This window comes from Nicotiana sylvestris, chromosome 7, assembly GCF_000393655.2.
Source record: "Nicotiana sylvestris chromosome 7, ASM39365v2, whole genome shotgun sequence".
NCBI lineage: Eukaryota > Viridiplantae > Streptophyta > Magnoliopsida > Solanales > Solanaceae > Nicotiana > Nicotiana sylvestris.
In genome coordinates this window covers 8,161,636-8,177,481 of record NC_091063.1, presented here as the reverse complement: position 1 = coordinate 8,177,481, position 15,846 = coordinate 8,161,636, and the positions used below count along the sequence as shown (strand labels likewise).

The following is a 15,846-nucleotide window of genomic DNA, read 5'->3' as shown; positions in this document are numbered from 1 at the left end:
TATAAGTTTCTCCCAACTCGGTAAAGGTTCTTTGCCTCTGCAGTCTTTCATTTCTGGAGGCCGGATTTCCCCTGAAACCCATCCCTAGAGGGTTCCTGTAGGCTCTTGGCGGTGGATAGGTGTTTTGTGGTGGTGGGTAGGTATTATGTGGAGGTGGGTATGTATTGTGGTGAGCTGGCGTGCGCCATTGTGGGCAAGCCAGAGGTTGAGTATATGTCTGGGCTTGATGGACGGAAAAATGTTGTTCTTTTGGTGGGTAGTAGGGTTGTGGAGGGTAATTTGGAATGTGTGGGTAGTTTAGATGATGGGGTCTGGGTTGGTAACGAGGGGAAGGACCTCTAGATCTGGACCAATTGCCGGCCTCTATTGTCGTGACCTCTTCTCTTCTTTTCTTTCCGAGCGCACCTCCCGTGCTGCTTTGAATGGCCTGAGTCGTTGCCTTAACTGCTGAGTAACTCAGGATCTTATTGGACTTAAGTCCCTCTTCTATCATACTTCCCATCTTCACCACTTCATTGAAGGATTTGCCAACTGCGTCACCAGGTGACCAAAGTACGTTGGCTCTAGAGTTTGTAGAAAATAGTCCACCATTTCATTTTCCCTCATTGGAGGATCAACTCTGGCTTCCTGGTCTCTCCATCGGAACCCAAATTCCCGGAAGCTCTCTCCGGGTTTCTTCTCAAGCTTTAGCAATGTGAGGTGGTTTGGGACTATCTCAAGGTTGTATTGGAAGTGTCCTGCGAAAGCCTGTGCCAGATCATCCCAGGTGTACCACCTGCTCGGATCTTGTCATGTATACCACTCTAATGCCGACCCGCTCAAACTCTGGCCAAAGTAAGCTATCAGTAGCTCATCTTTGCCCCCCGCTCCGCTCATCTTGCTACAAAAGCCCCGTAGATGTGCCATAGGATCTCCATGCCTTTCATATAAATCGAATTTGGGCATCTTGAACCCTGCTGGTAATTGGACGTTAGGGAAAGGGCATAGATCCTTGTAAGCCATACTGACCTGGTTGCCTAACCTGTGCATGTTCCTGAAGGACTGCTCCAGGCTTTTAAATTTCCGCATCACCTCATCCTGCTCTGGGCTCTTAGTCGGCTTTTCAATCTTCGCCAGGACCTCAAAGTGGGAATTATAGGTATGTGGCTCGGGTGCTTTGAATGTGAGTTTAGGGGGTAATATTGTGTATTGTGAGCCTGAAACAATGGCTCACTAGACGATCTGTGCAATGGGGCTGGGGCAGGTGCCACAAAGACGGGAACATTTGGTGGAGGAGGGTTTTGACTGGGTGGTGGAGCTTGGGGATCATAGGCCTCTCTTCCCTGATAGTAGTGATGGCTTGGGAAACTCGTTGAAGGACCAGGAGAGGGGTATTCTGACGTGTGTCCTAGTTGGAGAGTAGGAGTAACAGGTAGTTCATGCCCCTTTTGGGCTCTAACTAAGGCTATCTGCATTTCATTCATTTCCAACCTCATCTTTTCCATTTTTTCCATGGCTTCCTTCAATATCTGATTTGCCGTCTTTTCCGACTCAACACTGTTGTCTGAACCAGTCATGCTTTCTGGTATGGGCCCTTTTGATCTTGTTTGATAATGGTATGGTGCCAGTACGCTTTAACAAACTAACTGATATTGATTGGAAAAACAACAAACTTGTCAGTGTTAGAGTCTTAACAGATATTGTAATTGCACGTTGGGAGATGAAATGTTCTTAGGCAGTTAACCATTTCTAACATGCTTTTGCTCTGACCGCATGCATCATTTCGGCTTATTTTATTTGTGCCTCTTTCGAGTGTTTTAGGGACCTCTCTTTTCTTCTTCTCTCTCTTTTTCCTTTTTTAATTACGGTCAAATCCTATAGAGATTGCCTACGTATCGTGACCCCGCACGAATCAGACCAAGCGTAGTTCATGTAGAAAGATTTTCAATTTTTCATTACTTAAAACAAACTATTAAAAACTAAAATCCTTTTTGCAGAAAGAAAATAACAAACGCAAACTAAGGTCAGATACAAGTTCCAATACTACGGAAATACTTTGATGCGAAAAGACAATGGACAGACAAACCATAGGCTAAAAAAAATATAAATAAATACATACACGAACTACACATACTCTAAAGCTTCAAATATGGGTGCCCGCGGGGTATCGTTCGGCCTTGCCGTGGGCCTAGGTTCCAAGTCCCTTTTGAGTTGCTCTAATTCATTCATGGTCTGTTTCACATAGATTAGCACTGCTGAGACAAAAGTATCATGGGTCATGTCTTCACAAGCGCGACATCTTCTAAAAATGGCGCGGGCAATAGCTCTAATCCTGTCCCTTGCTCGCTTCTTTTCTATAAGCAGGCGTTTTATCTGATCATTGCATGTTTTTAACGCCTGAGAATCCTGCATATGCTGATTCTTCAGTTGTCGCACTTCTACCTCCATTTGGGCCAACAAGTCGTAACAGTGTCCGCTTTCAATTTGGAAATCCTCAGCCTGCTTAACTGCTTTACCCTCAAGTGTAACCACCTTTCTCTTCATGTTGGCAACAGTTTTCTCGTGGTCGCGTTTCAATTGATTCAAGTATCGGCGACGCTTATCTGCTCTTGTACCCCACTGTGCTTTGAGTTCTGCCATGACGTTCTCAGACTTTTCTAAACCATCCCGCCATTCCCTAACTTCATTTTTCAGCCCTTTTATCAACTGCTCATCTGATCGACTCCTTGGTTGTTTATCAGGAGCCATTCTCAATTTCTGGATTTGGGCCCTAAGTTCTTCATTTTCTTGGGCCAATCTATTCTTTTCGCCTCGATCCGCAGCAACTTGCATACTGTTATTGAATTTCAGACTTTCAACCTGTTGCTTCAACTCACCGATCTCCGCCCGATAACCCTTTTCCTTTGCTAACCAGTTCCATTGCTCCTGGGATGACTCAGCGAAATCTTTGAGATGAGGTCTTTTAGCTGGTCTCCCGCAGGACATGTCACCTCTGAACCAAGCGTGATACCCCGGGGAAACTTCTCCTTTAGCCGTATCCAACACACAAGTATTTGCCGTCAAATGTTGACACTCACTCCAGATCTGGCGAACTTCTTCTTCGGGGAACCGACCGTCAGGACTGATTTCAACCACTTGGGTACTCAAGTCTTCATCTTTCGGCACTACTTGATACCTCCCAAGTTGCCTCAAAACCCGATACGGTGCATAGGGTTGGATGCTTTTAAGTCCCATCAACAGAAAGTGGGGCCTGGTTGCCGGCATGTATATGATTTCCTCAACAGGCAACCATCTGAGCGTCCACTGGATTTGGTTGGCAGTGAGAGTTCGGAAGAATGACGTCCAAGCTGTGACTCCCTCGGGTAGACTAACCCCTTTGATTCTTGTGTAAAATTCTCCAATACAAGTCTTCTCGGGCGAACCGTAACCCAAGAGCTGGGAGCGGTGGCATAAATGATCGGTCATCCATATTTGCAACAATAGGTTACATCCCTCGAAAAAGTCGCCCCCGGCTCGGCAAGCAGTGAGAGCCCGGAAGTTGTCAGCCATAATCATAGGCGCCGGAGTGCTTTTATCCTGGGTGAGCAAGGTACTGACGACCCCAACTACTTTCAAATCAATGTTTCCGTCTTTCCTTGGGAACACTATAAGACCCAAAAAAGCTATCATAAAAGCTACCAGCATGTGTTCATCCCACTTTTGTCGGTTATCTCTACTGCATAGTTTGAAGTCTGGCTTATTGAACCCGCCCACGTGGCCGTATCTAGCATATATGAGGCAGAGACTGCAGAAACCTTTTGCAAAATCTGGATGGTGAAATGTTTGGGGTATCTTTAGGAAATCCAAAAATCGATGTACAGTGACGGCTCTGGGTGCAATCAAGTACTTGAACCTTAACGGAGCTTCATCACTTCCGATGTATCCCGCTATTTCTTCCAATGTCGGGGTGAGCTCAAAATCCGAGAAATGAAATACATTGTGTGCTGAATCCCAGCAAGTGACCAATGATCTGATAACATCACCCCGAGGTTGGATGTCTAGTAAATCCGGGAGATCTTTCAGATACTTCTTTACTTTGTCTTGCCCTTCCTTGCCTAGGTCATTCCACCATAATCGCAACTCAAAAGGGATCTTGGTCATTATTGAAAAGGCTTCGTTTTGTATTGTGCTCATCCTGCACATTTATTAAGGTGATTATGCCACCGAAAAACTTTTATTTGACTCAAAATAAAACTATCTATGTTCTTTTCCAAGATTGTTTTTTCAAAACGATGGACTCGGTTTCCAAATGCGGCCTTTTAGCACTTCGGGAACGAAGATTTTAAGGTTGCGAGAGTCAACCGGTCAAAAATCAAAAAAAATGATGACCAAAGATGGTCGTTTATGCAATGTCAGCCTTCCGGCGTCCCGCTTAGGAACATTCGGCTATTTTTGCAAAATATGGTATCATCCGACTTATTTATAATGAAAATTAAAATATACTTTTTGGCTATTTTTTCACAAAAAGGGAGGTTGGACCCGATGAGGGTTGCCTACGTATCTCACACCCTGTGAGAATCAAACCGGCGTAGTTCGGGTGATCATGAATAAAGTAAATAAACAAACTGTTTTTTTAAGGAAGGACTTATAAAGAAGAAATGACGCATTTTTGCAAAGAAGGATTTCTAAAGAGAAAAGATTTTAATTTTTTTTTTTTTTTGAATTTCGAAAGAAAAACTTCTAAAGAAGAAAGAAAATATTTTTCGAATTTTACCTTCAATGAAAGAAATGCTTCTAAAAATATTTTTGAATTTTGAATTTTCTTTTCAATTTTGAAAGAATAATGAAAATATTTTCGGACTTTTTGGAAGCAATTAAAAGAAAATATTTTTATTTTTCATTTTATTTTTATTATTAATTTTTTTAAAAAAAACAATTAAAAAGACTTTCTAAAGACTTCAACGCACGACTCTTTTTATTTTCATTTTTGGCATTTTCATAAACAAATAAAAAAACCATTTTAAAAACAAGACTATTTTTCATTTTCATTTTTCATGGCAAGACAAACTATTTTTTTTTTTTTTTTTGAAAACAAGACAAAGTGAGGACTTTTTTTTTCTTTTTTCGTTTCACCAAAATGAAACATATTCTTCCAAACTTAAAATAAAAGACTCTTTTTTTTTTGAGTGAAATAAAAGAATTTTGACAGTATTTGGGTATTGTTTTTTTTTTCTTTCTAAAATAGGCAATTAATTCTCTACACTGTTACTTCGCTCTTTTTTCACAATTTTTCAATATTCCTGATTTTTCGAAGCCGGTCAGCATGCAAGTCTGAAGCAAATAAATGCATAAAGTAAACAGGATGCAGCATGATGGTCTTTTCATTTCAGGTTGCTAGTCCTAGACGGACCCAACCCCTGTGTTGAGTCCCCTAAGTCAAATGCAACATGATGCAAATAATCGTTCCTACTAGGGATCCGGCATGAAGTCATGTTATTCTATGTTCAAAATCTGAGTCGGTGTTCTAGACTGTGTACCCGAGCGGACAACTCGAATCGAGGAGGGGGCAACTTTCCGGTAACCAAAGGGCCATCCGGCTTAGTAACTTGTCCGGCCTCTTTCTTATTTCAAGGTATGACACTAACAGAATAGGGAGTCTCAACCAGTAAGCACATCCCCGGAGGTGAAGAGAGAAGGGTGTCGGCACAGTTTATATACAATTCAGATAATATCAAAGCGGTAACATTTAGCACATTCAGCATAAAACATGTAGGAAAATTAGATACAATCAAATACAACAATTTATCTAAGCTCGAATTCTGAACCCTGAACCAGAGATTCTGGGTTCGTTCCCCAGCAGAGTCGCCAGAGCTGTCACACCTCCTTTTTCCGTCCCCGCGAGGGGCGAAGGAGTTTTTTCAATTAAAGGACAATCGAAACGGGATTTGTTTATTTATTTCAGAGTCGCCACTTGGGAGATTTAGGGTGTCCCAAGTCACCAATTTAATCCCGAATCGAGGAAAAGAATGACTCTGTATTACAGTCTGCGAACCAGAAATCCGGATAAGGAATTCTGTTAACCCGGGAGAAGGTGTTAGGCATTCCCGAGTTCCGTGGTTCTAGCACGGTCGCTCAACTGTTATATTCGGCTTGATTATCTGATTTTTATACAATTATGAACTTATGTGCAAATTTTAACCTTTAGCCGCTTTTATTATTTTTATTTATTGTTATTATTTTACGGAGAATTGCAACATTGTGAAAACGTATTTCAAACCACGTCACAATCAATGCACCTGTGGTTATCGACACCTTTTGACTCCGTTGAGATTTGGATTTGGGTTACATAAATGCACACCCATATTTAAGAAAATAATTTGTTAAAGACGCGCCTAGAGCGACTAGCGTATTGTTGTTTTGGGAAAGGCCGTAAAATTTCACTAGACGGCCAACTCCGATGTTCTAAATAATTAATACATACATTTTGTGAGGGCCCCGCAATCTATACATTTTACTAGGCGAGGCTCATCTCACTTATTTTAAATGGACAAATCTTAAAGCGACTACATTTTACTATTAAAATTAGTCTCTAAAATAGAGAAAGAAAATCCTAATTAATTACGAGTTTTTTTTTATTATTATTTTATTTAAGAAAGCATGGTGTACTAATTGCTAGATTAATACAAATATTGATGAAAAGGAATTTCACTTAAAAAATTTCGAAATTATAAATAAAATAAAAATTTGACAACTAATATTCAAAAGAATCAAATATAGCTAAATTAAAACTCGCATTGTTATAAAAAAAACTATTGAGATTAATTATTCGCAACTATTTGAAACTAGATTTAACCATAATTACTAAAACTTATTAGAAAGTTTATTAAACTTAAATGTTCTTCTAATCTTGTTCGAACTCAAATCATGCCTTAATGCCTAATTCACGAAATTTAGTTTAAATTCATGCCTTAGCTAAATTTAGCTACTTGTTTCACGATTAACCTACTATTGATAATCTTAAAACCTTCATAACTAGTGAATTAACCCATTTTGCCAAACCTATTCATTAAAGACTAACTTATGTTATTTTCTCTTATTCCTATTATTATTCAGTAATACATGAAATAGCCTAAATACAATCTATAAAAGGAACAAAGAAAAAGCGAAATTAACACTTCAAAATTCCATTCTTCATATGTATTCATGCTTCCACATTATTAACTTGCAATAGCTAGAATTACAGTCGTGTACCTGATATTGGAAGCAAAAGAAAAGGGAGATCAGCAGAAATTCAGTAGCATACAACAACAGCAACACCCAGCAACCAGTAACCAGCAGTGAGAAACCAGTGACAGATTTTGAAATCAAGATAAAAATCCAGAAACACCGACAATAATCAACGGACAGAAGCCAAGGGAATCTTTTCAGATTTAAAAGACTAATTAATTGTTCAACCCTTAATTTCTGAATCCGTATATCAGAATATTTAAATTGTATACTACTCTTTTAATTTCCAGAATGTTTTTATTTGTATTTTTTGAAGTTTTTATATTTTCGGAATTTTTCTCTCTCTTCAATATTTAGCTCCCTCTTTTAATCTCTCTCTTCTTTTTTTAAATCTGTCCAAGTCCCCTATTTATTACCATCTTTCAGCATTTTTTTAAAAATTAAAACCCACTATCTTCCACTCATCCCTTTTTAATCCCACTACCTAATGTTTTGTCCCCCATTATATTAAACAAATACATTATCCTCTCCCATTATATCTTGTTCCACATGCTTATATTAAACAATTGCATTATTCTCTACCATTATTTCTTGTTCCTCATGCTTATATTAAACAAGTGCATTATTCCCCACCATTATGTCTTGTCCCCCACCATGTACTATTTTAATATTATAAAAAAAATTATTTAATCTTAATGGGCAAAGCACTCAAAATAAATAATTGTTCAGATTTTTAATTCTAAAAATACCCCTCTGACCTTACTGAAATTATCATTTTGACCCTGAAAACACTGTAATTTACCAATCTACCTCGTCAGCTATAACAAGTTCAACTAATCAATTCTAACCAAAATATAGCAGCTATAACCAATTCCTAATAAGATTTTATGAACAAATTCAAACTATATGATGAACAACAAAGAAACAACTGGAATTATTTTGATTGAACAATCTTTAAACAACAAATCTACTTTCAGATTCAACAACAATAACAAACAAGTATATTCAAATCATGAGCTCAAATTCAAATTAAACTTAAACAAAATAAATAAACATATTCAAATCACTAAACTCAAATAATCAATTGATCTTCAAATTAAATCCAACAAAATTACAACAAAGATACATGATTCAACTAAATCAAAAAATTAAAAACCAAAATATAAACTCACATTAAATCACGGGATTAAAATGAACTTCATAAAAAATGAACACGAATTAAATCTAAATTAAACAACAAAGAACGGATTCAAGCGATTTAAACTAACACTCTTCTATATTAAAATTAAATCCTTTTAAATTAATAAAATAAACTGAAAAATAATTAATTGAATCTTCAACTTAAATCTAACAACATTATAATTAAACTAATCAATTTCTTCCTAAAAATAAACAAGAAAAATGAATGAAACAAACTGAAGAAAGACAAAAAAAAAAACGATGAACATGAAATTAATATCAAACATATTTGATTTCAAATCCGAAAAATATCAAACAAATTACGGACAGAAAGGAAACTTAAACCAACTAACCGGATCGGAACGACGAAGAACTTGAATGAAAACAAATCCGTCCGGAAGCGATTATCGCACCAAAACAATTCGACGCCGAAGACGACCCCGAACGGACCATCGAAGAACTTGAAGAAGGAAGCAACGGACAGCAGCAGTGACGGAGCAGCAGTAGCGACGAGGTGGAGCTGGGTTTCGACGAAGAAGAAGTAGTGGCGTCCATGGCGACGTGAATCTGGCAGTAGCAGCACGATGGAGCAGCAGCGACGCAGCAATGAAGGATGAAGAACGCAGCAGCAGCAGTGAAGGATGAAAAAGACGCAGCAGTAGCACGATGGAGCAGTAGTAGCGACGAAGAAGAAGACGCAACGCAGGAGCTCGTCGAGGCAGCTGGGTTGTCATGGTGGACGTTCAGCCATGGCAGACTGGGGACGATGCAATGATGAAGCAGCAAGGATGGCTATGGAGCTCGAGGGTGCGATGAAAAAGAAGAAGAGGCAACAGCCATTAAAGCTCTAGCTCGAGCTCGAAGAAAATGGCGACGACGAACTCGACTGGGCAGCCATGGGCGAAAAGAAGTGTTGTCGGATGATGGTGGAGCTTGACATGGCTGTGTAGCTATGCGAAGAAGAAGCCATGGTTGTGTGTGTGTGTGTGTGTGGTCGTGAGGGGGAAGAAGAAGGTGAAGGTAAGGGGAGGTGGCGGATGGTATTTTCAACAGTGAAAGAGAAAATACAATTTTAGGTTTTTTTTTTTTTTGAAAGATAGGGAAATAGGGGTGTTGCGTTATGGACTGGGTCGACCCGGTTTGAAATGGACCGGATCGTAGGGAAAGGTTGGGTATATTTGGGCCTGTGGTTCAAAATTGAAGAAGAGGCCTAATTCCGATTTCTTTTATATTCTTGCTCTCTTTTCTTTTACTTCCTAATTAATAAAACTAAAATTCTAAATTAACTTATAAACTAAATTAACTTATAAAAAATACTAATTAATTCCAAATAACTATTATCGCACATTTAAATAGCAATTAACGATAAAATCGCACAATTTAGACGTTAAATGCTAAAAATGCAACGTACATTATTTTTTTATGATTTTCTCATTTTTGTAAAACAAACTTAAATAAATACTAAATGAAAATGCGACATATTTTATATTTTTATTAATTTAAACAAATAAACATGCACAGACAAAAATACAAATAATTATACAAAAATACCACAAAAATACAAACATTGCACACAAAGAAAAATTATTTTATTTTGAATTTTTGGGAGTAATTCTCATATATGGCGAAAATCACGTGCTCACAATGGGCACTATTGATGCAAATGTAAATTAGTCAGATCAGCGAATTTCGAAATATGATTAATATCCAAAATTGTCCCATGCCTAATGTTTTGAGTTCCACAGTACAATTATGAGTAATTACTACGTAACATAGTTATTTCAATACATTTTTCTAATATAATCTTTTCTTTAAAAGGCAAATCAGCTCAAGTACGTTTATATTATTACTGAAATAAGGACATCATATATAATTATGTACAGTACTTTCAAATGTGGCTTGTAGATCATTCAGTCCTTTTGTCAGAACGTTTATAGATAAAAGGTATTTAATTAAAATATTTTCAGTGGTCTGTTTATAACTTTGTGAATATGGACGAAAAAATCATGATATTTGAATTGCTCGAAATAGGTTGCAAATCTAGCAAACGAGAGAAAACATTTTAAAATTATTAATTTGATCCTTTTTTTGACAACAACAGAAAATGAAAACAAGTAAATTACAATCTTTTACTGTTCAAACATGTGTTTTTTTTCTCTGTTTTCTGTGTGCCCTAAACAAGTTGTAGATAATAGCTTTCTTTTACCAAGTTGTAGCCCATAGAATATTTATTGAAATAGACAGCCAGAAATGTGGCCATTTGGATATAAGAGCATATGCAAGTAGATGTCCACTTGCACTTTTAGCGACAATTTGGAGGGGTGTTTACCCAAATAGCCATCGGATTTATTATTCACTTTTTCCTAGCGGGTATACATAGATTATACACGTTGAATCAGACTTTTCTATTTCTTTTATTCAATATACTAGTTTTAGGGTACGCACGTTGTGCATGTATTTTATCTCAATAAATATAAATTTTTGAAATATTAAATAAATATTATATTAAAACTTTTGTTTGAGTTTAAAATTAATGTTAACAAAGCTGTAAATTTCTAAAAATGATTATTGTTGATCCTATTTAGCTAACTCAATAAAGTAAGAAACTCCACTTATAAGTCCTTAATCATCTCATTAAAAAAAAATGAAAAAAGACGGTCATTTTTTCACGACCAAAATGTAACTGTTTTATTTCCTTAACCAATAAGAAATACAACAATAATTATTTTCAACAGATTAAAAATGCTATTGCAAATGTTTGGATTCAATTCTTATGTTTGGATTAATCTGCTCTTCCTTCATTTTGTAATTGGGCTTTCTTTCTCTATCCTAGTACATAACTATACATTTGGAAAAAAAAAATTCTATAGAAGTAAGGGGTCTTTTGGTACGTGGACTAAATTATCCCGGTTGTCAGACCCATATTTTCCACCCTCGGGAGTCGTGATGACGCCTACTTGTAGAAGCTAAGCAAGCCGCGAAATTTAGAAAATTCTCTTCTTCTTTGTTTTAATCTTTTTAACAACTTACTTTAACATGTGATAAACATTTAAATAATAGCGGAATATGAGATTAAGCAGAAGACTTAAACAAAATAAACCAAAATAATACGGAAATCAATATATGCCTCTACCCAGAAACTGGTGTCACAACATTCACAGACTATCTATGATTACTATATACAAACGTTTGAAAGAAGGAACACTGTCTGTCTCGGATACAATGATAACGAAACAAAATAACTGACAGAAGAGACGCTGGGCCTACGAACGCCTACAAGACTACCTCGGAATCTCGGTGAACTGAAGACTGGCTCCTAAGCTACTGTTGCTGACCCAGTGCTGCTCCGGTATCTGCACATAAATGCAGAGTGCAGCATCAGCACAACTGACCCCATGTGCTGGTAAGTGCCTGACCTAACCCCGGCGAGATAGTGACGAGGCTAGGACCAGACACCAGATAAACTTGTGCAATTTTATGTATATATATATATATATATGTATATATATATATATACAACAAAAAAGAAATACAGAAATAAACAAATAATGATAGGAGGGGGAAACATGTTTCGGGGAATAACAGGTAAAATAGAATATCAAGGGAAGTATAAAGGAATCAAAATCAACCACTAACAAGAATGAGGAAAAACAAAGGCAAATTTTATTTTCTTTTTACATCCTGTTGTAGGCGCGCAACCCAATCCCGATTCCTGTATCTCGTGGCAGGCGTGCCACCCGCTCCTATTTCATTTTATCTCGTGGCAGACGTACCACCCGCTCCCATTTTATTATATCTTGTGGTAGGCGTACCACCCGCTCCCATTTCATCATATCTTGTGGTAGGCGTACCACCCGCTCCCATTTCATCATATCTTGTGGTAGGCGTACCACCCGCTCCCATTTCATTTTATCCTGTGGTAGGCATACTACCCACACCAATTTTATTTTATTTTGTGGTAGGCGTACCACCCGCTCCCAGTTACAAGCCAATAATAATCACAAGGAATACCGACATGGGAACAAAAGCAATATAACAACTTCCCGGCAAGGGAACAATGATATTTCAACAACATCCCGGCAAGGGAACAATACTATCAAAACAAACATCCTGGCAAGGGATTTTTAATATCAAACAAACATCCCGGCAAGGGAACAATGGTGATAATAACATATGAAGTGCAATAAACCACAACGAAGTCAAAACAATTATAATACAAGACTCACAGGCATGCTTGACACCAATTAACATATAGCAAATATGACACAACTCATAATCCCTCAAGCTAACGTTAGACCAAACACTTACCTCGATGCATCAAATACAACTCAAGTTTCAATTATAGCTTTACCCCTTGATTCCGCCGCCAATTCGCTCGTATCTAGCCACAAGTTACTTAATACATCAATAAATACTAAATGAATCAATTTGAATGCATGAAAATAAGTTTTCCAAAGTTTTACCCAAAAAGTCAAAATTGCCCCTAGGCCCACGTGGTCAAAACCCGAGTTTCGAACCAAAACCCGATTATCCATTCCCCCACGAGCTCAAATATGTAATTTGTTTTGAAATCGGACCTCAAATCGAGGTCCAAATCCCTAATTTTTTAAAAACCTAGGTTCTACCCAAAACACCCAATTTCCCCAATGAAAATTATTGATTTCAAGTTGAAATCATGTTAAAAGATGTTAATGATTGAAGAAAACTAGTTAAAAACGACTTACAATTGATTTGGAGAAGAAAGGTTGTTTGAAAAATCGCCTCTTATGTTTTTGGGTTTTGAAAAATGCACAATGACTGAAAATCCCGTCTATTTATACCCCTCTCAGACCCCCTGTGCGGGCCGCACAAAATGAACTGTGGCCGCACAGGCCTTCCTGAGGGTACTGCAGTCCAGTGCCCTATGCGGACCGCACAAAGTCGACTGCGGCCGCATAGCCCTACACCGTGAACCGCACAAGGCCGATCGCGGACCGCACTGGCGGGTTCAGAGGCCTCTAACTTCTGGTTTTAAGCCTAAAACGTCCCAGAACCTACCCAAAACTTACCCGAGCCCTCAGAACTCCAAACCAAGTGCACACAAAACCTCAAAAATATCCTACGGACTTATTCGTGCAATCAAATCGTCAAAGTAACATCATGAACATCAAATTAAATCTCGAGATCAATGAAATTTTCTCAAAACTTCTTTAAACATCAACTTTACGATTTAAGTCCGAATCACGTCATATGATATCCATTTTTCACCAAATTCCTCATAAGCGTCTTAAATCATATATAAGACATGTATCGGGTGCTGGAACCAAAATAATGGCCCGGTACCATCATGTTCTAAGCAAAATTCATTTCAATTTTCCTTAAACAATTTCAGAAAATAATTTCCTTTAAAAATTCATTTCTCGGGCTTGGGACCTTGAAATTTGATTCCGGGCATACGCCCAAGTCCCATATTTCCTACGGACCGTCAAATCACGGGTCAAGGTCTGTTTACCCAAAACGTTGACCGAAGTCAAATTTATTCATTTTACAGTCAAAACTTATCATTTTTCACATTTAAGCTTTCTGGCTATGCGCCCGGACTGCGCACGTAAATTGAGGTGGTGCTAAGGGAGGTTTTTAAAGCCTTGGAATGTAGAATTTTATTGCAACACAAGTATCACATTCTTCACCTCTAAAACAACTGTTCGTCCTCGAACGGATAGAAGAAGGAAGTACCTGAGTCGGGGAAAAGATGGGGATAACGGCTCCGCATATCGGACTCGGACTCCTTGGTCGATGCCTTAGGAGGCTGACCTCTCCACTGAACATGAACAGAAGGAAAACTCTTCGATCTCAACTGACGAACCTGCCGGTCTAGAATAGCTACCGGCTCCTCCTCATAAGATAAGTCTTTGTCCAATTGGACAGTGCTGAAATCTAACACGTGGGATGGATCGTCGTGATACTTCCGAAGCATGGACACATGAAACACTGGATGCACTATTGATAAGCTCGGCGGCAACGCAAGTCTATAAGCCACCCCTCCCACTCGATCAAAAATCTCAAACGGGCCAATGAACCTAGGGCTAAGTTTGCCCTTCTTCCCAAATCTCATCACGCCCTTGATAGGCGACACTCGGAGCAATACCCGCTCACCGACCATAAAAGCCACATCTCGAACCTTGCGGTTTGCATAACTCTTTTGCCTGGACTGAGCTGTACGAAGCCTATCCTGAATGATCCTAACCTTGTCCAAGGCCTCCTGAACCAGATCCTTTCCCAACAACCGAGCCTCTCCCGGCTCAAACCATCCAACCGGAGACCGACACCTCCTACCATATAAAGCCTCATAAGGAGCCATCTGAATACTCGACTGGTAGTTGTTGTTGTAGGCAAACTATGCTAAAGGGAAAAATTGATCCCACGAGCCTCCAAAGTCGATGACACAGGCTTGGAGCATATCCTCCAAAATCTAAATAGTCTGCTCGGACTGCCCGTCCGTCTGAGGATGAAATGTTGTACTCAACTCAACTTGTGTGCCCAACTCTCGCTAAACTGCTCTCCAATAACGCGAGGTAAACTGTATACCTTAGTCCGAAATGATAGACACAGGCACACCGTGAAGACGAACAATCTCCCGGATATAGATCTCAGCTAACCTCTCGGATGAATAGGAGACTGCCACAGGAATGAAATGCCCTGACTTTGTCAGCCTATCAACAATGACCCATACAACGTTCAACTTCCTCTGAGTATGCGGGATTCCAACAATGAAATCCATAGTGATCCGCTCCCACTTCCACTCGGGAAGCTCAATCCTCTAAAATAAACCACCAGGCCTCTGATGCTCGTACTTAAATTGCTGATAATTCAAACATTGAGCCACATATGCAACAATATCCTTATTCATTCTACACCACCAATAATGCCGCCGCAAATCCTGATACTTCTTCGCGGCGCCCGGATGAATAGAGTACCGGGAGCTTTGGGACTCCTCTAAAATCAACTCTCGGAGCCCATCTACATTAGGCACACAAACTCGACCCTGCAATCTCAAAACTCCATCATCACCTAAGGTAACCTGCTTGGCACCTCCGTGTTGCACCATGTCTCTAAGAACACACAAATGAGGATCATCATACTGTTGATCACGGATATGCTCCAATAAAGAAGAACGAGCAACTGCGCAAGCTAACACCCGACTGGGCTCAGAAACATCCAACCTCACGAACTGATTGGCCAAAGCCTGAACATCCAATGCAAGCAGTCTCTCACCGACCGATATATAAGCAAGACTGCCTATACTGGAAGATTTCCTACTCAAGGCATCGGCCACCACATTGGCCTTTCCCGAGTGATATAAGATAGTGATATCATAATCCTTCAACAACTCCAACCACCTCCTCTGCCTCAAATTCAACTCCTTTTGCTTGAACAAATACTGAAGACTCTTGTGATCCGTGAACATCTCACATGTCATGCCATACAGATAATGCCTCCAAA

General features: G+C 38.9%; 1 protein-coding gene across 1 annotated transcript; it reads right to left on the bottom strand.

Moving 5' to 3' along the window:
- Positions 1–2,103: 2,103 nt before the first annotated feature.
- LOC138872721 (uncharacterized) lies at positions 2,104–2,964 on the bottom strand. The gene has a single exon (XM_070151133.1). The coding sequence runs from the start codon at positions 2,962–2,964 to the stop codon at positions 2,104–2,106; it is 861 nt and encodes a 286-aa protein (XP_070007234.1).
- Positions 2,965–15,846: the final 12,882 nt, after the last annotated feature.